The sequence below is a fragment of the Perca fluviatilis genome, chromosome 11 (assembly GCF_010015445.1).
Source record: "Perca fluviatilis chromosome 11, GENO_Pfluv_1.0, whole genome shotgun sequence".
Classification (NCBI taxonomy): Eukaryota; Metazoa; Chordata; class Actinopteri; order Perciformes; family Percidae; genus Perca; species Perca fluviatilis.
The window spans coordinates 4,566,289-4,592,658 of NC_053122.1; the positions used below are offsets into that span (position 1 = coordinate 4,566,289).

Here is a 26,370-nt window from a genome sequence, read left to right on the forward strand (position 1 = left end):
CCCCGATCTAGCTATTTTTCCAATATCGGGGCCGATATCCGATCCTAGTATCGGATCGTTGCACCCCTAATAAATAATAACCAATAATGTGGATATAATGACCAAGTGGGTAAAGGCAAATAATAAAACATTTTCTGGTAAGTTCAGAAAATGACATCACTTTACTGTAATGCAGCCTTTAAAACCAGTAAAAGACAACACTGTCATATCACGATATTACTATATCCAAAATTTAAGACGATATCTAGCCTCATAAACCGATATATTGTCCAGCCCTTGGCTCACGTGGACATGATACAGACTTTGTACTTCAGAGACGGCAGGGTTAAGACTGGTTAGGGTCCGATCCGACTGATTCAGAAATTTGTGTTTTCACATACAGCTCCGCCAGGTAATGATAGTGATAAGTTCAGGGTTGCATTGCATGTGTGAAGCAATGTAGCTCTTTTGTGCCTATCTCTCAGTGAAAACAATTTTTTTCATGTCATTTTGTAACATTTGAAGGCTCAGTTTAATTCCCCATACGTTCATACTGGAAGGTGGCCAGTTGAACCACAGACTGCTGCTGTCAGCCAGTGAAGCTCCTTGTTCAAGGGCATTGCGGCAGTAGTTGGCAAGGCAATATCTATTAATCCAGCCTGTTTGGGGAGTTAAACTTATGACCTTCTATCCCACACCAGGGACAAATAGTAATAGGTTAAACTAATGCATCTTGTACTTTAAGAGAAGATAAGATAAGATATACTTTATTGTCCCAGAAGAGGAAATTTGTTTTGGACTCTGTCCGTTCACTCAAAATACAGAAAATAAGCATCTCTCAACACATACTCTCATGCTCTCATATACCTTAGACAGGTACCTATATAGTAAGCACATTAACTCCTCCCTTCATTGGCATTTTTAATTGAACAACCCTGTCAGCTGCATTCTCCGCACTAAGTTGTAGCACAGCCCTTGCACAATGAGATATTGCACAACTAACATATTGCACAACCCCAATAGCCTACGTATTGCACAACTAACATACTGCCCAAGACCATTGTGATTGGTTTAAAGAAATGCAAAAAACCCAGAGCGTTTTTTTTCCTCCTATCCCAGAATGCATCTGTGGTGTAGCCAGACCTTACTCCACAGCACTGTGGATTGGTCAGTTCACTGAAATTGTACCTCTACGATTTCATGTGACAACCATTGATTAATGATTTGATTATTTGTTTAAAATCTCAGTGTTGCTCTTATCTTTGCACACTCTGCTTCCTAATATCCTGATATGTGGACCGTATGGAGTGACTCGTGATTACAGGCCGCTGTGAACTCGTGGCGATGATGTTTTCGGCTGCTGAGTCGAAGGGCAGAGAGAAGTGTGATGGATGCAGAGTCAGATTTAGAGCAAATAAAAGGCTGTCAGGAACGGCTGAATCATCGGACATGGTTCCAACGCTGACATTCTGATACGTTTATGGAGACAGTTTATTGCACCTGCTGGGAACTAATTTCCAAGCTGTGAAGTTCAGAATCATTTTTTTTTCTCCAAAATATCAGCTGTGTAAGGCAGGACAGCCACACTCTTTCTCTGGTTAATCAAAAATTGAGCAGCCATAGTGTCGAATACATAAAATACCACCTGCCAAAGGTGTGAGATTCAGATTTTATCTTGCGTCAGTAAAAGTCTGTAAGTATCATCAGGAAAATGTAGTTTTGTGTGCAGAAATCTTAATGTGTAAAGTAACTAGTAACTAAAGCTGTAACAGATGAATGTAGTGTACTAAAAAGTACAATATTTCTCTCTGAAATGTAGCGGAGTAGCAGTAGAAAAGACTCAAGTAAAGTACAAGTACCTTAACATTTGGACTTAAAGCTCATATTATGCTTTTTTTTCCTTTATTGTGTTATATATCTTTTTTGTGCGTGTTATAGGTTTACAAAGTGAAAAAGCCCAAAGTCCCCCCCAAAGGGACTTACCATCTCCAACAGAAAACACTGTTCACCAACTGCTCCAAACAGCTCTATTGTAGTCCAGCCTTTACTTCAGAGACCAACGTGGTCACTTTGGAACACAAGTTATAATGCTCACCTAGCTGCTAGCATGGCACACCCTCATACTCTGCTTCTGACTGGCTAGTAGTCCTTACCTAGGTACTGTCAGGGCACGCCCTCATACTCTGCTTCTGACTGGCTAGTAGTCCTTACCTAGGTACTGTCAGGGCACGCCCTCATACTCTGCTTCTGACTGGCTAGTAGTCCTTACCTAGGTACTGTCAGGGCACGCCCTCATACTCTGCTTCTGACTGGCTAGTAGTCCTTACCTAGCTACTGTCAGGGCACGCCCTCTTGCTCTGCTTCTGACTGGCTAGTAGTGCTTACCTAGGTACTGTCGGGACACGCCCTCATACTCTGCTTCTGACTGGCTAGTAGTCCTTACCTAGCTACTGCACATGTGCGACTCCCAACAAAGACGGAACAGAAGTGAGATGTCTCACTCTGTAGCTAAAACAGAGAGCTCAACACCCAAGGTGAAAGAGGAGCTGCAGCAATGTGCAGTACAACAAATATATGGTGTTTTCTGAAAATTAAACCACATAAACCTATTCTGGTACAACCTCAAAATACAATTATGACCCTGAAAATGAGCATAATATGAGCACTTTAAGTACAGTTCTTGAGTAAAAGTACTTACTTACATTGCACCACTGGTTTAGGCTGGCTTTCCATCCTCGGCTGACTCTGAGTACCGACTTCTTTGAAACTGCCAGAAGCAGAGTTGTGAATGAAAGCTCTGGAGGCCTCACCTGACCCACCAGGTGGCTGCACAGCCCAGTTATTAAAGATGATGAAATGTAGCAGAGTACAGTGGTTGTAATGTAACATAGACCAAATACTTCGTTACAGTACTTAAGTAGAATTTTCACATATCTGTACATTACTTCATTATTTATATTAAGTCTCCTGTTGTCCTCGGGTCAAATTTGACCCGTTTACAAAAACTTTCTATATCAGAACTACGACAAAAGAACGTTGAAAAGAAAAAGTGAAAAAAAAAAAAAAAAAATCAAAAACATTGCCAAAGGTGACAAAAACTTGTTTAAAAAAGTGACAAAAAATTGTAAAGAAGTGGAAAAAAAACATGACATTTTTTGAATAAAATCGACAAAAACGTCAAAGTGTAGAAAAAGAACAACAAAATGTTGAAATTTTGACCCAGAAAAACACAAAGTTGCACAGTTGACGGGAAGACGACACAAGGGTTAAATAATTATGAATCCAAAAATCTACCTGTGTAATCTTCCCCTTCTTAGTGACGCTTATACCTAGCCTCCGTCTGTGTTTTTAGCCTGATTGCTAACAGCAGGGCCTTTCCAAAGAGGCTTCAGTGCGATCGTAGCCCTTCCACAAGTTTAGTAATCCGGCCTGAAATGTCAGTGACTTTTCAGAGACTTTGCACAATAACACCACCACGATAAAAGTCACAGGTTCCATTAGATTCTTGTTGGTTTTCTGTGATCGATTCAGTACATGCATATTTTAGCCTTCCTGTTCATCCATAGCATTCATTGCTGACTGACTTTTTCTTGAATCTCGATCAAGCCGGAGCTTGAAATCTTTGCTTCCAATTTTCCCAAAACGAGCCATTTGAATGAGATGGTTTTCAACCTAGACAGTGAAAGAAATGGACACAGCGATGCCATATACTTGGACGGTGACCAGTGAAGGATATTAGAAGTCACTTTCCCGGTGCTGGCTGAGCGTTACTGAGCAGCCTCCAACTGAGCTGGAAGACGTAGATGTGACGTGAGCAACCTGTCTGAAAGTGTAAAGTCTTCTGGTAGCTGTGCCGAGAGAAATCTCAATCATTCCCAATCTTACAGAGACGGAGAGCGTAGGTATATGTTAGGAGATAACATAGAAACAGGCTAATTACTGATCACTAACATGCTAGTTAACATTAGTAATTAAACCTAAACAGCTAATGGAAGTCCAAACTGCCTGTGAGCTTCTCCTGTACTATACGGTAATTCCTCTACTGTGAGACAGTCTCGTGGTTATGACCCAATCGTTAGCCTATTTTTATAAAAGCGTCTGCTACGGAGCCATAACGTGAGGTACAAGGTAATGGAGCCTTTTATACGTTGTCGTGTTTCTTTAGAAATAAACAACGGACAAATAGAGTCTTTAAACGCTTCAGATGTAAAGTTATTTGCAGTCAAAGTGACGCCAAAATGAATGTCAATGGGATGCTAACGGGAGGTGATGGCTTATTAGCCTAGAATCTCTCCATAGGAGGTACGGTTTCCGGATGCTCGCTTACCCCCCTTGGTTTTCAACTGCATTGGCCTTCTCCGTCCCCAGTTGTGCTTTGTGTTTTACCGAAGGAAACCTTTGGAGGATTTTAATTTCCCACAAACACACCACAGCAACCTTTAAGCCTGATTAAACAGCTGTTTGGCAACACATGAATCCAAGAGGTGGCATCTCGTTTTGTGTCTGTTCCGGGTTTTCAACCCTCCAGCGAACGCATTATGAACTCTGAGCCCTGCAGGTTGGGAGTTCTTCAGAGTCCTGAATGTCACGGCTCCACTTGAAGGTGTTAGCGTGTTTATGGATGGTTGTTTTATGCCAGGGGTCAGCCTGATTGGAAGGGTGGTGTGATTTACGCAGTGATACATCAACTCAGTTGAAATTCCTTCTCATTCGGTGGAGCAGAGGGAATTGACTGTAGGAGCCATCTTGTGTATCCAATCAGCTTCCTCTGACAGCAGCCGGGCCCGCAGACGAGTTAGAGGGCCGAGTTTTCTTTTTCTCTCTCTCTGCCTGCTGTCAGCGCGGTTTCCCCTAAATTTCCCCTCATATCACACAAAAGTAAATTGAAAAATGGAGAAAAGCCTATAATAATTCCTCCCACATGGATCACTTTGGTTTCCACAGGATTTGGCTCCAGTGATTGATTGCTGCTGTTCTCCGTGCGAGCTATTCTGGTCACTCTCCCACTTCTTTTTCTGGAAAGTGCATCTATAAAAAGGCCCGTTAATGATTAAAGTCATTTGACACACTGGGACAGCGTCAGTGCCAGATCAGCGCATTAATCTCACTAATTAAAGCTGTGAATAATTTACTCTGCAGATATTTCAGATGGTCCTGCCCGCCGAAGTGAAGCCCGACAGCTCGACAGCTCAGAGGTCCCAAACCACGGGACACCTGGTCCTCACCATGCCCAGGGTACGTACAGTTCCACATCCTCACCTGAGCCAGGTGTCCAACTCAGGAGCCAAAGTCTCGGAATAAATCATCAGGCTACATTCACATTGCCACGTTTTAGTTTAAAAACTAATATCTTTTGCTACGTTGACACCTCGCCGGGTGCAATTTGTGAAAAAAGCAAGGGCGGGGGGGAGATGTTTTATGATCATGCACAACAAAACAGAACATGCAAGAATGAAATCCCCCTTTTAATACCATAAATATAGAGCCACTCGGCCAGCCGTGCCAAAACACTAAATAATCTCAAAATGAAACGGCACAACGTGGCGTCATCATAAAATACAGCGCTTTCAAGCCGAGAGCAGACTTAATGTCCCGGCTAAAACAAAATTCTTTCACCCAGAAAACTTTCCTTCTTTTTCCTAAACTTAACGAGTCGTTTTGGTGCCTAAACTCAACTGTCATCGCCGTAGACGCTCACTTTTTTCTGGCTAAACTCCACTACCATCCACGGCCCCTGAAAGGAGCATCATCTGGCGGTGCCTGTAGCCGGCTCACAGTCACCTGTTGGCGGCTAAACAACCGCCGCTGATAGCCGGCGTCCCGGAGCTCTGGAGCGGCTAAATACAACCAGCAACTTCTGCTCGGATGTTATCGTTCTATCACACTGTGTTTACGTTACAGCGCTTTACTTAGTTTATAATACTTCTCTTTTAGGTATATCATATATGGTCTATTGGTGAAGTAGCATTGATCACTTTACAGGGGGGGATACATTTTGTCCCCACCAGGGATAAAAAATAATTCAGCAGAGGCAGGGATATGTAGACCAGAAAGGGGGAAATCCCATGCATTGCTGTGGGTCCGGAGTGCTCAGAAGTTCAAACTAATCATGAAAAGGGGTCTTTTTAAAGGAATACAAAGGTTAAAAAAGGATGAAAGGTCCCAGGCACTCTTCTGGCAAAAAGTTAAAGTCTTTATTTAGATGGCTATTCAATGCTGAGATTGTTAGTGTGTTAAAATAGAGCTGAGTAAGGACCCACGCGTAGCGGCACAACCCGCTTTCTTCACGGTGTAGAATACTGTTTATCAGTTTGTTGAAATGCAAACAGAACTTTCAGCCACGCTAGTAACGTGAATTTTAAGAAGGTGATGTCTGGTCAGAGTAAACTTTTGTCGTGATAGTCATCGTAGACGGAACGCAGCCTATTCACCGGATTTTGTTTCCGGGCCATGATCCAACGTCACTCGACATTTAGGTGAACCAATCAGGATTACACGCGTTTCCTGCTTCCTGCGGTCAGCGCCGTCGGGACGGTGTGGACGGCGATATGACGCGACTGCAGCCTGGGCGCCTGTGCACAGAGGATCTGAGGAAGGTCTCAGCGCCGAGCCGTGCACCTCCAAGATTTCTGAGAGACTGCGTTGCAATCATCGGCCGCTATGATCAGAAGGATCGGGGGGACCATGCACGTTGTTGGCCTCGTGAGAGCGTCCTGATCTGGCGAGCTGCAGTTTTCCACTCGCAGATAAGTCTGGCATCTTGAGATAGAGAAAATTTTGAGCCGTTTGCCGAGCAATCAGCGTTGGTTTTCAGGCGGGTTTAGGCGGTGATAGACAGATGGTTTATCCAATCAGCTAACCAGGATTTTCAGACAGCGGTAGCCCTAATTCTGTTAGCCGCTCGCTAATGCTTTTTTCTCTTGGATCCTTCTTTTGGAATATGGAGCGGGAACCTCAAATGGGGCCTTTTATTCCTAAATTCTCGTTACACAAACGGCAAATATCCTTTACCGACATGTTGCTTGCTTGCTGAGCTAACGAGCTATGCTTTGCCTGCAGCAGCAGGGGCTTGTGGTTGTATTTTCATACACTTCGTTGATCTGATTGGTTGATTTGGCCCGTCTGTGATAAACAGATGGTTTATCCAATCAGCTAACCAGTATTTTTGCCCCTTCCCAAAAGTTCTCCAACGGTAAGTTTCCAGATGGATAGGCCGAGCAAATGCGAAGCGATCCATCTGGCGGAGTCAGGTTAGCACGTTGTCTGCACCCACCCGACCGCCCTGACTGCAAGAACCAGGAAACCAGTTTTTTTAGACCATCTCTGCAAACATCGGCTGACAGATCAGGCAATATGAGCTTGCTGTCCTGGAAATATCAACAATTTTTTATGTGGACATAATTTTACTGCCAAAAGAGTATTAAAAACTGACTTGCGTTGGTGATTTAAAGGCCTGTCAAAGCTGCAACAAATAGGCCTATCAAAACACATCTATTCTCTGTTTTATTGTTCCACGACTTACTTTTCATCAGAGTGATAAAGGCTACAATCATAGATCAAATGTGACAGTTGTCTGTTGTCTTTTACTCTGCCCACACTGTGGCAGAGTAAAAGTCAAGGTAAGTTTAGTTGTATAGCACAATTCATACACAAGGCAACTCAAAGTGCTTTACAGAGGCATAGAAACACATTGTAAGTACATTCAAGAGACAAAGGGCAATTAAAACGAGAGAAAGAATAGTTAAAATTAAACCAATTTAATTACAATATCTTTATTTTTCCCCGAGGGGCAATTCAAAGGCACAACAGTAGCACATAAAAGAACAATTCACAGATACGAATACATATATAAATAAATACATAAGTAATGCAGGGTTTTCTGTACCATTATAACTCTTAGGTGCTCAATGGTGTTTTAATCCCCCAATGTCTCCTTCAAGGCAGCGCTGCCTGGAAGGCACTAGGATTAGGCAATGGTTATGGTTACGGTTAGGTTTAAGGTTAGGGTTAGGTGCCTTGAAGTCAACGGTCGCAGCACTGCCTGGAAGGAGACGTTGGGGGCTTAAAACACCATCAAGCATCTTAGGTGCAGCACCCGAGCCGTTTTTGTCAGCACCTAAGCTGAATGAATGTGGAATGTGGCCAGAAAGCGCCAACAACTTTGAAGAAGGCATCAAACTTACTACAAGACTTTTCTCAGATCTAATGATTGTAGTTGGACTTCCTTAGCAAGCTTTAAGCTTTTTGAGTGTTATTCATTTTTTGCTCTAGCTTTTCGTTTTAGACATAGATATGGTGATATAACGGTCCAAAATTATGTTGAATTGCATATTTCTTTTATTGAAAAACACCACATTTTCTTAAGGAAAGACCCTTAAAACCCTTCACCAAAAATGCACACCTAAGTCTTTGATGAACCCAGGGAACACACTGTGTAGCAAACCATGGGAAACAGGCCAGCCAATCCGGCACAGGGGGCGGGTCCATAGGCTCAGATTGGGGGAGGTGATAGAGGGAGTCTATCTGCCTGTGCAAGTGCTGCAGCCACTTGGCACATGGCTCTGGTCACACCTGCAGCCCATCAGGTAATCAGGGGAAGGCATTAAGAGAGCCAGCCCAAGGCTGCATGAGAGAGGGTGAGGAACAAAGGCCCAGAGAGGGAACACTGCAGGAGTTTGTTGCTCAGTAAGGATATTGGCTGGAAAAAGGACTGACCTCTCACCTTCGGACAACACCTCCTGAAGGCTGACAGACCCTGGACGGGAAGAATCCTGAGTTAAAGTTTGTCCCGCTACCCTTTTCCTGACTTAAGTTTTTAACGAACAATTTATGTTAAAGCTAACTGTCTCTGAGTCTCCTATTTTCATTGTGAATCTGGCTTTCAAGTCCCCTGGGTTGCTTCAACTGTAATGCATCACATTATGGTGTACGTTCAAAAGTGCTAATACAAGTATTATAATAAAACTGTATTCTAATAAAATAGACATTAAAATAAGCCGATAAGAGTACATTTCAGGACAAGAATGTATAGTTAAGAGTTAACATGATGTATCAAATTCATGAGAAAGCTAAACAATGTTTTCAGCCCCTGGCTTAAATCTAAACAGTTTGACCCTCAGCAGACATCAGGGGCCCTATTTTAACTGGCACAGGTGTGTTTAGGGTGTGTCCGAATCTACTTTTTCTAGTTTGACGGCGGAGAAAAGGGTCCATGCGCCGGGCACCTGGTCCTAAAGGGTTGTACTTAGTGTCTTCATTAATCAGAGGTGTGTTTTGGGCATAACGTGCAATCAACCAATCAGAGATCATCTCCCATTCCCTTTTAAAAGCCAGGTGCGTTTGGGCCTTGGAGCATTGCTGTTATGATGGAGGATTTGCTGAGCAGGAAGGAGAGATTTTCAGGAGAAGGAACTGATCTGCTTGTGCGTGAGCTGAAAGTGCACGATCAGCTCACATAATAGTATTTCACATTGCAATGTTTTCATGTTTAATCTCTTGCATATTTGTGTGCTGCTGTGTGTCCCTGAGACTTATATCTTTTATTTGCTTCCATACGCTGTCAGAGTAGAAAAAACTCACATGATGAAATAAACTCACGTGATGAAATATTACCCAAAACAAAGCCATAATAAAAGATGTCATTAACGCTGTCTGCTGCTTTCTGCGATTGTGTTGCTCCTGCCAATGAGCAGCAGACATTTTGTGCTGTGAGGTTCAATAAAGGAATTCTTTATGGGGTCTATAAAGACACGCGGGTGCTGATACTGCAGACTCCGAGCCGCTGCCATCAATCACCGCATGGCCTCTGATGCACCCGAGCGCCAGTAAACGGTTGAATGTGAAAGTGTGGAAGCTGTTTGCAGAGACGAGTAAATTATTTTTCTTCTGTTTCTCTGATGTGTCTTTTTAGGCTGAAGGTGAAATCAAAGTGACAAAGAGCGTCCCACCTCTGCCCAGAGCGCGTCAAAGCAAATGCAGCGCCTCGCCTGAGGACAACAAAAGGTAAAGACAATCTCTGCAGCTGCAGACCTGATTATACACAACGTCCCTAAGATGTCAGAAATCGCAATCAGTTCACTATAGTATGTGGAATTTGCCTTGGTGAAAGGTGCATACATAAACAAACATATTAAACAATAAATACAGAAAAACTAAATAACTATTGCATAAGAAAAAAGAGGCTGAATGGCTTGAGTGCAGAATTTGTAAAGAATATATAGTATGTGCAGATCTAAAGTTTAGTCAGTGTGGACACTAGGGATGTAAGAAAAAAATCGATACACTAGAGTATCACTATTTTATTTTGCAATACTGTATCGATACTGTAACGCAATATTGATTTATTTTTTTTAGTTTACATGCGGAAATATTCATGTAAGGCAGTGGTTCCCGTTTATGTTGTGTTTAAACCCCCTACCGCTAGATGGCTATGCTGAGACACACCACTGGTGTCCTCTCCTAGCAGTGCCTGGCAGTGCCTAACAGTGCCTAGCAGCGCCTGACTTTTTGCTAGAAGCTAACAACGTAGCTATGGCTGAACTTTGGCCTACTTTAGCATATCAACATTAGCTCACTAAGAACCTGGGAACCACAATCCCAAACTGGCAGTTTGATTTTCTGTGCACTGAATGGTTTACCTAAAGTAAAGTTCTTTGACTTTTATGCACATCATGTCTTTTTTTTTTAAATATTAGTTTTTCTAAAATTGTACTTCACAAAAATCCCAATATATCGCCTTACGCACAGTATCGCAATATATTGCAATATATTGAATTGTGACCCATGTATCGTGATATGTATTGTATTACCAGATTCTTGCCAATACACACCCCTAGGGGACACACATCTGAACAGACTTAAAAAGCAGCAATGGATCATGTGTCCTTGATTTGAACCAACCGAACTGAAATGTACTACGGTTTAAATCCTTGTGTTGTCTTCCCGTTGACATGCAAGATTTTGGTTTTTCTGGGTAAAAATTTAAAAGTAAAATAGGTTGACGCTTTTTTTTTTCACTTTTTCCGATGTTTTTGTCAGGGGGGGGTTTGTGATTATTTTTTACATTTTTGTAAATTTTTTATACATTTTGCCAATTTTTTCAATGGTCTTGTATCATTTGCCCCCTCAAAATGCTATAAAATTGAATAAAACTCAAATTCAATGAAAGTAGTGAACGGATCATTTATTTTACAGAACAATCCGCGTTTTTTAATTTTTTTTGACAATGTGGTCGAAAGAAACCGAAATTTTTCTGATATAGAAACTTTTTGAAAACTGGTCAAATTTGACCCGAGGAAAACCGGAGGGCTAAAGAGAGAATCACCAGGTACTGGTGGGAAAATTGCCAGGTAATACAAATACTGTTGTCTGTTTTCTGGTGATACAGGAAGATAAAATGCTAATGAACACATAAAGAGGCCTGCAGGTCGCTGCTTGGTGCGTTTGTGTGAATTCATCAGTCAAGTGTTCGTTTGGCCGTGGTGTTAGTCTGTGTTTGGCCTTGAGTTGAACACGCACATATTCAAATGCCTCTGGCTTATCAGGTCCCTGTTGTCCTAATTACAGATTCCTGTTGTATTTTAAACGCTCAGCCGTGTTGATGATTTCGGCGCTCTCGCTGCTAATGACCACATTCTGGCCACAGATAACCTTGGCATCGCACTGGGAGGAAGATACTCGCACAGTTTCTCACATACAGTGAAGTACTGAGTCTTTTTACTGTGGGGTTCAGTCCTGACTGTAGGCACTCAGGCTCAAGCTGCTTGATTTTGGTTTTTCTGTTTTTGGATGAGGGTTCATATCTGTTCTTGAATGTGACCCGTATCCCAGCACGACAGCAGTCATGTCATGCTCACCACTTTGCTGCTGCTTTTTTACTTTTTACTCACAAATAATTCCAGTCGCTTCTACTTTGCTTTTCTTTTGTTTAGCTTAAAGGTCCAGTGTGTGGGAATTTCTCCCGTCTAGCGTTGAGATCATATATCGCAATCAACTCTCTCGCGCCACGCAGTTCAAAGTACGTATTACAGCTGCGGTAGCCTTCCGGCTTCAAAAAGCTGGTCTCTTGCTCTTTTCTGGGTGAAGAAGAAGACTCCTGTTCCTGAAATTTTGATTTTTAATACGTGTGGTCCTCCATGTTTCCTTCTTCAAACTTGGCCGGGAAGCTACGATACCTGTTAGCAGCATTAGCAGCAGCTGTGAGTTTATCATGTGACAGAGAAAACGTGAAAGGCGGAGCAGTATGTCCTGTATGTCCCTTATTGAAAAAAAAATCCCTAAATGTAAATTTCAAGCCAGAGGAGGGAAGAAGAAAAAGCGAAAAAATTTCAGGCCAAGAGGAATACTTGGAATTGATGATGGTGTAAATATTCACAAAAAAAGGACAAGTTTGTGAACGGGCAACACAGATTTTGATAATGAACACGTTACACACTGGACCTTTCAAGCAGCACTTCCTGCAGATGTTTTGAGGGGGATTTTAGTTTAAAATATCTGCAGAAGGTGGAAGTGGATATTATACCTTTGGTGTGGGAGATCTGGGTTTGAGTCCTACTGAAATAGAAATAGAGCCCCCCTACAGGTTCCTCGATAGAGCTCCCCCTACAGGTTCCTCGATAGAGCTCCCCCTACAGGTTCCTCTATAGAGCTCCCCTACAGGTTTCTCTATAGAGCTCCCCTACAGGTTTCTCTATAGAGCCTCCCCTACAGGTTTCTCTATAGAGCCTCCCCTACAGGTTTCTCTATAGAGCCCCCCTACAGGTTTCTCTATAGAGCCCCCCCTACAGGTTTCTCTATAGAGCTCCCCTACAGGTTTCTCTATAGAGCCTCCCCTACAGGTTTCTCTATAGAGCTCCCCTACAGGTTTCTCTATAGAGCCCCCCTACAGGTTTCTCTATAGAGTCCCCCCTACAGGTTTCTCTATAGAGCCTCCCCTACAGGTTTCTCTATAGAGCCTCCCCTACAGGTTTCTCTATAGAGCCTCCCCTACAGGTTTCTCTATAGAGCCCCCCTACAGGTTTCTCTATAGAGCCCCCTACAGGTTTCTCTATAGATCCCCCCGTACAGGTTTCTCTTTAGATCCCCCCTACAGGTTTCCCTCTAGAGCTCACCCTACAGGTTCCTCTGTAGAGCCCCCCCTACAGGTTCCTCTGTAGAGCACCCCCCTACAGGTTTCTCTATAGAGCCCCCCCTACAGCTTCAGAATAGATATTTGGCAACACTGTTGTAAAAACTCGTTGCCAACTCAGTCTTCACTTCCGGAGACATGAACCCTGGTCTCCTGGGTGAAAGTCCTGTTTGTTTGACCCATCCTATGACCCATGTTATCGATTGTTTTATGTCTCTGTCATGCTCGGTGTCGTTGAAAATCAGGGTCTCTTCTTCAAGCGATTCCCTGAGTTAAGTAAAGGCTACAATGAAGTCTGTATCCCACAAGCATCTTTAACTCTAAAATATGTTTGGCAGACTACTCCGATCACATTGAAAACTTTAATAAAATTACCATATATACAGGACACACTGTAGGATATCATGACTCAATTAATTATCTAGTAGCTCTTCCTCTGTGAGCCATCGACCGGCTCAGTGAGGTTTTAGTTTAGCTTATCTCAGAGCAGCGTCACCTTCTTAATGACCACATCAGTCTGCAGTGCTGTTTGAATGAGCTCCGTTTCCTCTCCTTGCCTGAAGGCGCGGTGACGTTACCGCGCCATCATCATCATTACCATTTTATGATCGGAATCTGCTATTTGGCCTTCAGCTGGCCCCATCAAACAGCGAAGAGCCCCGTCGCAATCCTGTACCCTCAAATTAAACATTCGATAAAAATGCTAAGCTGCTCCAGCTCCACGGCAAGGTGACAGGAGAGCACCACCAGCAGCTGCAGAGTTATTGCATCATACATCCGACATGATTAGGGTTGACCTTTTGAACCCACGCTCACCCTCCAGATTCTGTATTTACCCTCTGGCATGGATGGAAATGCATCTGAAGGCCACGATTGGGTTTGAAATGGATTTGCTTGATAACACAAGGCAAGGCAATGTGGGAATTGTATCTAAAACCCACAGCTCATGTCTACTGAGATAATATCCCAAGTGGTTTTGAAAGAGATAATTAAAAGGTCAGCGGTCAGGGTCAACGCTATTTTTAAGTGAGTGGGCTTACAGTTGCTGCAGCACTATGGTCCAGAACTGAGCTGGTTTAAAGACTTACTTGGGCGGCAACTAACCATTATTTTCAATAATAAATCAATTTTGTTTTCTTCCATGAAGCAATTCATTAATTATTATCACATCTGTAAAATATTAGTCTGGGTCAACAGATGCACATTGCTGTGTCATGCCATCACCACAACCCTGGGGAAAACTTGATGTTACCGCTACGTGTCTATGCTTCCAGGGTTGGGTTTACTCGAGCATTTGAATCTACAGAGATGGTATCAGCGTGCATATTTGGGGGTCTATTGCAGCCTCAGTAAGACGAGGGCCGGCCCCACCACCTCTGCAATGAAGTTGTAATAATACAGGAGTCATCTCTATACATGACAATTGACCTAGTCACCGTGTCCCACAGGACTAATTTGATTGTCTTCGTTTACAAAAGAATAACCGTGGCTTTATCCTCTGACCCCTGACCCCCCCCCCCACACACACACACACACACACACACCTGCTCCCTCACCTACCACCTCCTGACCCCTGCAACCGTTACAACAAATTACTTTATCAATATTGCACCACGTGCAGTTATTCGTCTTTTATACGTATTTATCTGAATGAACCAAATGACCACAGGTCCTTTTTTATTGCTGGTAAAACTTTTGAATAGAAGAGAAAAGCAGGAAGCACAATATGAGCGAGACAATTGGTCAAAGAATCAATTTTAAAATTTGACAACAGAAAAATAGTTCCCGCTTTTCAAATGTGCTTCAAATAATGGGCGGATTTTCTCAGTTTAATATGTATTTCTCGGTTGGTTAAAAAACAATGTCATTTTGACCGTCCATCCATCTAGTCATCCATTCATCCATCTAGTCCTCCACCCATTCATCCATCATCCATCTAGTCATCCATCCATCTAGTCATCCATCCATCTAGTCCTCCACTCATCCATCCATCCAGTCATCCATCCATCTAGTCATCCATCCATCTAGTCCTCCACTCATCCATCCATCCAGTCATCCATCCATCTAGTCATCCATCCATCTAGTCCTCCACTCATCCATCCATCTAGTCATCCATCCATCCATCCAGCCAGGGTTTTTCCTCCAAAGTAAGGTTTAGGTGAAGCACCCAAGCCGTCTTGGGCAGCACCTAAGCCGAATGAATGTAGCTAAAAGATTTTTCTCAGATCTAATGATTGTAATTGGACTTCTTTGGCAAGTTTTGTCTTTTAAGTTTTTTGACTGTTTGTATTATCTGCTCTTGCTTTTCCAACATTTTAGACACGGATATGTAAATGATGTAAAAAACGAGACACAAAACCGACTACAAAGACGCCAAATGACCACAGAGACCCAAAACAACCCCAAAGAAAATGCAAGACTATTACAAAGAGATGCAAAACCCACAAAAAGACAAATGGATGGAAAGGAAGGACGCCTAAACCCCTGCCAGATAGGCGAATCCATGTCTTCCACGAACCGATGGAAGACCCTGCAAAATGCCAGTTATTTGCGTAGATCGCCACTAAAATCTCACTTGTCATTTCACATACAGTTTACACTGTCACGCCATAACCACAACCCTGGGGAAAACTTGATATTACCGCTACGTGTCTATGCTTCAAGGGTTGGGTTTACTCGAGCATTTGAATCTACAGAGATGGTATCAGCGTGCATATTTGGGGGTCTATCACAGCCTCAGTAAGACGAGGGCCGGCCCCACCACCTCTGCAATGAAGTTGTAATAATACAGGAGTCATCTCTACACATGACAATTGACCTAGTCACCGTGTCCCTCAGGACTCATTTGATTGTCTTTGTTTACAAAAGAATAACCGTGGCTTCATCCTCTGACCCCCCCCCCGCTCCCTCACCTACCACCTCCTGACCCCTGCAACCTTTACAACAAATTACTTTATCAATATTGCACCATGTGCAGTTATTTGTCTTTTTATATGTATCTGAATGCACCAAATGACCACAGGTCCTTTTTATTGCTGGTTAGTTTGAATAGAAGAGAAAAGCAGGAAGCACAATATGAGCAAGACAATTAGTCAAAGAATCAATTTAAAATTTGACAACAGAAAAATAGTTCCCGCTTTTCAAATGTGCTTCAAATAATGTGCTGATTTTCTCAGTTTTATTTGTATTTCTCGGTTGGTTTAAAAAACTGTCATTTTGGACATTTTGACCGTCCATCCATCAATCCATCCACCCTTCAATCCATCCACCCTTCCATCCATCCATCCATCCATCCATCCAGCGACCCGACATTTTGGTCATTTTCAAAAATTTTGGTTCCGGACCGTCAAACCAATATATTCCAATATCAGGGTTTTCCCACCATAAGGTTTAGGTGCAGCACCTAACCCGAATGAATGCAACTAAAAGATTTTTGTGATTTGTACTTGTACTTCTTTAGCAAGTTTTGTCTTTAAACATTTTTGAGTGTTATGTTTTTATTATCTGCTCTAGCTTTTCCAACATTTTAGACAGATATAGTGATAACTGTCCAAAATGATGTAAAAAAAAAAGAGAAGCAAAACCGATTACAAAGACTCTCCTAATGACCACAGAGACCCAAAACAACCCCAAAGAAAACTCAACACGATTACAAAGGGATGCAAAACCCACAAAAAGACACAAAATGTATGGGAAGGAATGACTCCTAAACCCCCTGCCAGATAGGCGCATCCATGTCTTCCACGAACCGAGGGAAAACCCTGCAATATGTTATAAGCATTTATCAGCCATGTGTAAACTTGTCATTTCACATACAGTTTACATAAGAAATTATTTCAAAAAGCGTCTTAGTGACATGAATACATGCAGATGTTATAGTAATGGACCGTCCGGAAGAGCGACTGATGAACAGAATACAGTAGTATCGTCACATCTCTCCGGCGGGGCCACACGAAACATGACCTCAACCTTTTCGGAGTCCATTTGCCTTGTTTAGTCTGGTTCTTATCTAAATGTGAATCCCATCCAAACCTAATCCCAAGTGGATCGGTGGCTACAGACACTAAACAGAACCTGCTGATGATGTTACTGCAGCCGATCACAACTCAATTACTGAACTGAGAGCGATAACCTTACAGGAGCTTAGTGCGGCTAAAAGCTCAGTCACAGTTATCGGTCTGCAGACATTCAGGAGGTCTAGTCTTGAATTAGCAGTGAGTTTACTCAGGGACGTATCTGCCATAGATGATGCTCATTTTTTACTAGGGCTAGGTACCGAATTTAATACTTTTTAGGCTGCGACTGAATTGCCTCCTTAGTGTCTAGTATCGAAAAAATGCCTCGTCATTCAATACCATCAAAATCTCATTAGCGTCAGTGAGCCAATCAGCACACAGCATGCTTCTAACAAGAACATTTTTTGTGATTGGCTGTCTAATGTTACACAGAGATGGACTCGCGTAGTAGGAGTTGAAACATGCATAAAAAGATTTGTGCCGTAATGTTGAAATGTCTTTTTGTTAAAATTATAAATTTTTTTATTTTATAAAATTGGTATCAAAAGTATCGTTCAGGAACCGGTATCAACGTCACGGTATTTGTATCGGTTCTACTGTAGTATCGAAAAATGTTAACGATACCCAGCCCTAATTTTAACCTGAGGACAAAAGACGCACTGGTGCGTCCTAAGTCGTCCTAATGCATCCTAATGTTTGACAAAACTCCTACTCAAAAAGCGATATTACTGTTAATGTTATGTCAGACATATTTTCACTACTTTAGTCATATATAACTTAAAGACTTTGGTAAACTCAATTCGAGCACCGAAAACAATTCGTACAACACGTCATGAGTTAAGGTTTGAGGAATTTCAAAAAGCAAAAATCAACGTTTCAGCTTAAGCGCCAAATTATCTCTTTACACATCGCTCTAGAAAACATTTGGGCGTCACTATACAGAAAGCTGAGTTTGTTCTGAACATTTCTATATGAAACACATGGTGATCAGTTTTATGCAAATACCCTAAAAAGTTAAATTTAGGAAGATGTGTGAAACTACCCTTAGACCTCAGAGGGTTAACTGGGAATCTAGGGGTTTAGAGACCATGGGGAACCATTAAAAACCTAGAGTTGCAAAGTGGAAGGAACAATTTCAGTCCTGTTTCTTATAGACGGTTCAGCTCGGCCCAGTGTTGTAGTACTCGAGTTAGGTCTCATGAACACTCAGGATTTTATTTCAAGACCGGGCAAGACCATAGGCGCCGATTTATGTTTTCCTCTGTGGGTGCTCACGGGTAGTAGTAAAAATTTTTTTGCATTTCAGAAACTTAGGAAATGGACAGCGGCCGACACGAACACACACGCCTATTAACTCGATAATAAAGCAGTAAAGTAGGCTTTCAACTCAGGACAGCGCCACTTCTCACAGATACAGATAGGATTGGAGATGAGAAGTTTAACTGACGCATAACCGCGATCAGCTTGGTGGGAAATTAACAATCAATGCCACCGACCTAACCAATCACACTATGACAGACTCTCCACTTAGCACCAACTGCAATGCTTAATTTTAAATGAATGTAGCCTACTGGCAGTCTGGCACACGTGGGTGCTCAGTGTTTGGTGTGGGTGCTTGAGCTCCGGACCACCCACGGTATCGGTGCCTATGGTCAAGACCACAACTGCCTTTTGATATGTTTACCAAGGCATTTCTCATGCTACATTCATGGCAATGAAAGAGGTGAATGAAGAAGAATCTTAATTTGTTTTCTGTGGGTGTTTTTTATGGGAATGTGGATCTTTCAGATCCGTTTGAGGGAGTGCGTATGGTTAGCGTTTTAGCGTTTTTCCCATTTTTATCGTGTCCTGTAGTGTGGGAATCGCACTGGTCTTGGTCTTAACTCGGTCTCACTACATCCCGGTCTTGGTTTAGGCGGTCTTGACTACAACACTGGCTCGGAGGGACATTGACTACATGAATGTATCTTTTTAAATTGCAGAGTTAAAGGTACAAGCAAGCGCAAAGTGAGAAGTTGACCAAAACAAGGGTGGTTTTTCTGCTCACATGCGCTAGAGGGGAGCGAGACGACCACCATTCAACTCGAAAAAAGTCATATAACCATTCCAATGACTCCGAAGCTGTTCAGTTAAGGTAAATCATCTTAATTGCATAGTCCCCCTTTAACAAATGACCTCTGTGGCCATTTTTCCAGGGGGAGGACAGTTTGCATTTTGCTAAAACAACCAATGAATCAATCAATCCCTCTAACGGCAGGCTAAAGAAAGATGGCCATTCCATTGATTTTACAATCTACACCTTTCCAAAAAAAAAAAGACTTTGGCATTCTCTATAGATTTGAGATGAATCTGGCCAACATGGCGCTGTGTTCGCACCCGCAGCAACAACATAGTTTTCAGAATTTGCTCCCACTCTGAAGATTTTCTGCTTTTTTGTGTTTTATGTTACAGTAAACTGAATACATCTGAATTTCGGACGAACTAATCTGATGACATCATGATTCATCTTACATCGACAGATTAATGGATAATAAAGAATCGGGACAAAGTTCATTGAAAGAACTTCTTCATTCAACTAAAACGAATTAATGAATAAAATAAAGAAATCCAAATAATTGAATCTCTTTTAGAGACTTTTCAGTTCTGGTTGGCATTTGGGGGGGGGCATTAACTCAGGACCCTAAGTATTTATAAAACCCCCGGCTGTGGCTCTGAATGTTCCCAAAGAGGCAATGTTTTTCGCCTGTTTTTCCCACTCCTACAAGCTGCAGTAGCAGTTAAAATGCTGTCGTGTCTGTTGTACTAAACATATCCATTTTAAGAGCAGACACTCTCTTTCTTCTCTGCAGGAAAATTGTGTAAATTACTTTCTCATTTTCTCCCGCCGAGCTGGTAATTTTCCTGCTGCTGAGTGAATTTGCTTCAGTGAATGAAGCTGGGACTGAAAGGACCATAGTGCTTACGGTACAGAATACAGTGTGTCCTCTGGCAGCTCTATTCCCTTCTCAATAAACAAGTGTCAGAAGGCACAGAGTAACGAAGTGGCTCCTCCTCCTGCGTCCTGCTGCTGTTTGTCGGCTGCTCGGCAGGAGATTAAATTATAATTGCCACTCTCTTCCTGGAAAGTCAGCTCATTTCTTTAATATCGTCTCGCCCTCTGTGGCCACTCTGTACACTGATACATACTGTAAAGCATATTAACAGTATAGCCTTTATCATTTAAAGATTAGCAGCTCCGTGCAGTTTAAGATAACGTAGTGTTAAAAGCAACAATGGTAGCAAGTGATATGAAAGCCCGAAATGCCGTGTAGGGAGGTTAGTTGTGGGGGGGGGGTGGATGGGTCAAACAACACAGGACTTTAACCCTGGAGAACAACCCAACTGTCCATTTCTTGTACCGAATGTACATCCCGACCCAGAGATTCAAAAGTGACGCCAAGAGTCCTGACCAAGCGCATTTAGATTTGACAAAGCCCGATGCCAAGTGTCTTTGCTAGTTTGACGCAGTTGTCAGTTTCCCGTCCAGCGCTCACGTCGTTTAAATGGCAAATGCACCTGCACCCATATGTGCGCCCATGGGCGTGCTGGTCTTACAGGGAGGTGTGTTCAGCTGCATTCTGGGCGTGCTGGTCTTACAGGGAGGTGTGTTCAGGTGCATTCTGGGAGTATTGCCATCTTGAGGCAGCAGGAAGTGAGCGCGCCATTGACCAACAAAAACCTGGTCTAAAGTCAATAACGCAGCATTTCATTGTTATTTTAACAGAGCATTAGTAAAATGCTCCTAGGCTCGTGCACAGCGCGCGCACAATATGCTTGTTACACACAAAGGGGCACGCGCGCGCGCAGAAGATTACCAATAAAAATATTAGGGTGCAAATCCTCCATCATAACAGCAATGCTCCAAGGTCCAAACGCGCCTGGCTTTTAAAGGGAATGGGAGATGATCTCTGATTGGTTGATTGCATGTTACGCCCAAAACACACCTCTGATTAATGAAGACACTAAGTACAACCCTTTAGAACCAGGCGCCCGGCGCACGGAGCCATTTTTCCGCCGTCAAACTAGCAAAAGTGGATTTGGACACGCCCTAAACTCACCTGCACCAGGCGCTTCAGGCCGTGCGCTTACATCCTTAAAATAGGGCCCTTAGACGTGCTGCATTCTGGGCTGAATGTTGCCTTCACGATTTGTACTACTGTGGCAGTTTCTGTAGTAACGTGTGTAGGCTCGTTAAACCCATTTCTCTCGGGGTTTTCTCTGTTTTCTTTGGTAGGGACCATTGAGACGTGGTCTGGGCAACTCAGGGGGCTGCTTATGGGCCGCTGGTGGCTGTGTGCCGCCATTTAAATGGGCCAGTCTTACATGTTTAACTTGATAATCTCTCAGCCTACGCAAACACACACACATTGGGTAATCAGAAGAATCCCCAGAGCTGATTTTTCACAGCTTGTCTGGCCGTGTGGTTTAAAGATTATTAATTGGTAAATGGAACAAGTTCGTTGTTGTGGGAGGGAAGTGATGAGCTCAGAGGAGGAGTGGGATCCATTTGGCTTAATTGTTACAGATCTTGCGGTAAAATAGACGATCATCCTCACGGAGATGAATTTATGGATGTTGTTCCCCTCAGGGACAAGTCACACTACACTGCAAAACATATCTGCGCGAAATCAATTTATCTCGGTTTATTTAAAGTCGTATTATTGTCGGGATTGTTGTCCCATCACTTTTAATCAACCTTTTAAAGAATTCTTTGGGTTGTTTTTAGCAGCCAAGTGGATTTAAAAATGGCATTCATTGTTTCTGGTTCATCAGCATCAGACAGTCATAAATCATGACACAACGAGGCTAATCAGTGTTTTAACCAACATTTAAGATTTGCCTGTGTTGGTGGAAGACTTGGGAGCGCATATTTTGCAAAGGGGTTTAGTTTAGGGTTAAATCCCTCCAGAAAATGTGATGTTTCTCAATTTAAAAAAAGAATAAAATGCAATTTTTACATCATTTTGGACCATTATTATCACCATATCTGTGTCTAAAAACGTTGTAATAGCTAGAAAGGATTAGTAAAAAAGATTATTTATTGTTCAATATGCAGCTCTGGGTGGCCTTTGTCTGTGATCTTGAGAAAAATGCAACATGAAATAAAGTTTCTTATCAAGATGTGCATCTTTGCAGTGTGCTTTCTTCAGATATTCACGGCATCACAAACGTATTCTAGTGGGAACCCGAAGAGAATTGATGTCCCTGTGAGATATTAAACACACGCTATCTGACATCTGGTAATTTATTTCACAGCTCTACAGGAGCCTGATATAACGCCTAAACTGGAATTCATATATGCACAGTGATATTTATGGTCTGCACGTCCTGCGCTGTGCCATTGAGCCACATATATCACATCTATTTCAGGTCCCATATTGACCCTACTAGGGCTGCTCCCTCTTAACCGATTAGTCGACTAATCGGTCGTTTTTAGTCGATTAGTCATGTTTGATGCTTTCTTCATGCTGAATGACTTATTTCCAAGAAACGTACGAGCTCATCTCTGGTAAACGCAAGAATTAAAGTGGTGCTTTTGCATGACTCTTTGTGGAGAAACTCGGATTTACAGATCTGTCGATTTAAATCAACTAATCGATTAGTCGATACAATTGAATGAGTGTTAGTCGTCTAAGAATGTCTTCAATCGAGCACAGCCCTAGACCCTACACAGGCGCATTCAATCTGGGAAACTTAGACATCTGTGCACCAACGTTACCAACGCAACAACAAGGATTTACTTTAAAGGGGCAGTTTTGGCCATTTCTTCGCTGGTTTCTCACTGTTTGCTGGCAGGTTTCTCTATAGAGCCCCCCCTTACAGCTTCAGAATAGATATTTGGCAGCTCCTGTGTTTACTCGTGTCTGACTCCTCCCTCGGTCAGTCTGCTGTTTCCTCTTTCTCTGTTCCTCTAACAATGCTTTCCTAGCTTTTTGCTTCTTTTTTGCCGGCTCAGCCGTGACAATAGTGTGAAAAACTCCATCACTACCTTGTTAGCCGGTTCCAGAATGGGCGTATGTGTGTGCAGTGCCGTGAAGCAATTCATTATATGGCGAGGCCTGATATCACGCCATACTTCCTGAGGCTGTGGCTCGCTGGCCCAAAGTTGCGAGGGTGACGAGAAGACCACCATTCAACCCGAAAAAAAGTCATATAACCATTCCAATGACTCCAAAGCTGTTCAGGTAAGGTCAAGCTAAAAAAAAACTGCATAGTTCCCCTTTAATCTTGACCTCCTGTGCATAGGCGTAATTAACGGGGGGAGGGGGGAGCTGTAATCAAAATTGGGCTTTTTCCAAAGATTTTGTTCCTTTTCAATGTTTTTGTCGCCTTTTCAAGGTTTTTTTGACACTTTTTTTCAATGTTTTTGTGGACTTAAAAAAAAAAAAAGTATAATTAAAATTCCCAATCCATGCAGACATGTCCCGGGACCCCCCTAGACAGTTGTAGATGTCAACCCCCCAATGTTGAACCCAAAGTTACACCCTTGCCTTTGGGTCTACTCAGTGATTATCAGTGATTGAATCAGGTTAGTTAGACGGTGACTATCAGCTGATTTAGTTTTCCTCTGGGGAACTAAATGGGTTCATGAAGGACTGTGCTGATGTTCAAATTAGATTTTTATAACTACTGGCAGGTACCAAGGTTAAAAAAAGTGTGTGTGTGTGTGTGTGTGTGTGTGTGTGTGTGTGTGTGTGTGTGTGTGTGTGTGTGTGTGTGTGTGTGTGTGTGTGTGTGTGTGTGTGTGTGTGTGTGTGTGTGTGTGTGTGTGTGTGTGTGTGTGTGTGTGTGTGTGTGTGTGTGTGTGTGTGTGTGTGTGTGTGTGTGTGTGTGTGTGTGTGTGTGTGTGTGTGTGTGTGTGTGTGTGTGTGTGTGTGTGTGTGTAAAGTATTGTGTAACACACTTTCTCATTCAATGTGTTTCCTTTTATTTTCATGACTATGTACATTGTTGATTTTACATCAAAACTATCAAATCTATGAAAATAGACATGTATTATTATAACAAAAAAGAATAACTGAAAACATGTCTTATATTTTAGATTCTTCAAAGTAGCCACCCTTTTCTTTTTTATTAATAAGGGAAATAATTCCACTAATGAACCCTGACAAAGCACACCTGTGAAGGTAAAACCATTTCAGGTGACTACCTCATGAAGCTCATTGAGAGAACACCAAGGGTTTGCAGAGTTATCAAAAAAAGCAAAGGGTGGCTACTTTGAGGAATCTAAAATATGTTGACATGTTTTCAGTTATTTCACACTTTTTTGTTAAGTACATAATTCCATATGTGGTCATTCATAGTTTTGATGCCTTCAGTGAGAATCTACAATGTAAACAGTTATGAAAATAAAGAAACTCATTGAATGAGAAGGTGTGTCCAAACTTTTGGCCTGTACTGTATATTTAAGTGTCGGAGAAAATTGCGACAAAAGTGACGGCCAAAGCGACCAAAACTTTGACAAAAACATTGCAAAAAAAGCAATGAAAAACTGTTGGAAAAAAAGTGCCAAAAATTTTAAATTTAAAAAGAGAAGCGACAAAAACATTGAAAATTGACAAAATGTTCCGTTTGTGATTGGACAGAAGAGCCGGTGTTCCTGAGCGGCTGGAAGTGGACCCCAGCAGGCGCACGGTGCTCGACCTCGCCGACATCGTGCCGCGGCGGAGCGCCAACAAAGGTCCGCTGGAAGCGTCCAGGATGGCTCCGCCTCCCCCCCCAGATCACAGCAGGTTCTCCCACGGGTTTGTGGACGACCCCGATGTCCCCCCACTGGTATAACGCTGTAAGAAACAACACTCACCGCTACGGAGAAACCTAACTTTTTCTCAGGCAAAATTGTAGTTTTTCTTTTCGACATTTGTCCACTTTTCCTGGCCTTTTTGTCCTTGTTTCCCATGTTTTTTTGTCACTTTTTTACGATATTTTTGTAGATTTTTTTCGCCTCTTTATTGATGTTTTCGTCGATGTTTTTCGCTGCGTATCTGAAGCTTTTTCCAGAATGTTCTGACTGATCTCATGAAGTGGCGTATATATATGACACGCCAATTCGTATGCCATTACTGCCGTGTAATCAAGACTCCTACTCGCTTTTTAGAGTGTTTATCAACGCCGTTTGGCCTCCGTTGACTAAAGCTGCTGACACACCCACCAGACGGCCGACCGTCGGCAGAAAGCCAGTCGGGCTGATCGGTCTCCCCGAGTTGGTCCAAAAAGTTCCTCAGAACACACCGAAGAGACGTAATACGACTCCATAGCAGCAGGCGGCGCTAATCTGTATTGTCTCCCAAAAATGAAAACCCGGCAGCTGATTGGACGAACTCATCACATGGGGTTTGTGTTCTCCGGAAATTCAAAGCCAGACTGTCGTGGTGGCTCGTTCAGAATACGATATCTCATATTGGAGTAAAATAGTTCACCTGAAACCTGTTTCTGGAAACATTTTAAGCGAGAAATAGGCCGTGCAGTTGCTGAATCTGTCTTCATTTCTTCTTACGATTACACGCCAAAAGGCGATGACACGCCAAGTGGCGTGTATGTGTACGCCCACTCTGTACAGCGTAGACATACACGTGGATAGCTGAAAAAGCATAAAGATAACACGCCACTTGGCTTTAAGGAAGTTGGCGTGTATATTTACGTGAAGTCATGTTGCAGACTGGAATGTTTGACACTTTCATTCAACCTTTTGTCATTTTTTTTTTCTTTTCTTTTTCAAATGCTATAAAATTGAATCTGATCAGAACTAAAAAGCAGCAATGGATCATGTTTCCTTGCTTTGGACCGAAGTGAAACATACTACGGTTTTAACCCTTGTGTTGTCTTCCCGTTGACCTGCAACTTTTAGTTTTTCTGGGTCAAAATTTAAAAGTAAAATTGGTCGATGCTTTTTCTCACTTTTCCCGACTTTTTGTCGGTGTTTTGATGTTTTTTGTTTTTTTTTTCACACAAAATGTCCATTTTTTTCAATGTTCTTGTTTCATCCCCCCTCCCACCCCCCCAAAAAAATGCTATAAAATTGAATAAACACCCAAATTCAATGAAAGTAGTGAACTGATCATTTATTTTACTTGTGAAGAGAGTTGTAGAGAACCATCCACGTTATTTTCTTTGACAACACAAATTTCTGACATAGAAACTATTTGTAAATGGGTCAAATTTGACCCGGAGGACACCAGGAGGGGTTACAGTAAAGAGTAAGTGGATTGC

At 42.4% G+C, this 26,370-nt stretch overlaps 1 protein-coding gene across 1 annotated transcript in view; it reads left to right on the forward strand.

The window, feature by feature from the left end:
• Positions 1-26,059, forward strand: part of dnaaf11 (dynein axonemal assembly factor 11) — a 64,926-nt gene extending 38,867 nt beyond the window's left edge. Inside the window, exons 11-13 of the mRNA XM_039816106.1 lie at positions 5,119-5,214; positions 9,890-9,981; positions 24,747-26,059. Coding sequence (XP_039672040.1) covers positions 5,119-5,214; positions 9,890-9,981; positions 24,747-24,942 — 384 coding nt within the window. The 3' untranslated portion in view covers positions 24,943-26,059. The remainder of the gene's footprint in view (positions 1-5,118; positions 5,215-9,889; positions 9,982-24,746) is intronic.
• Positions 26,060-26,370: the final 311 nt, after the last annotated feature.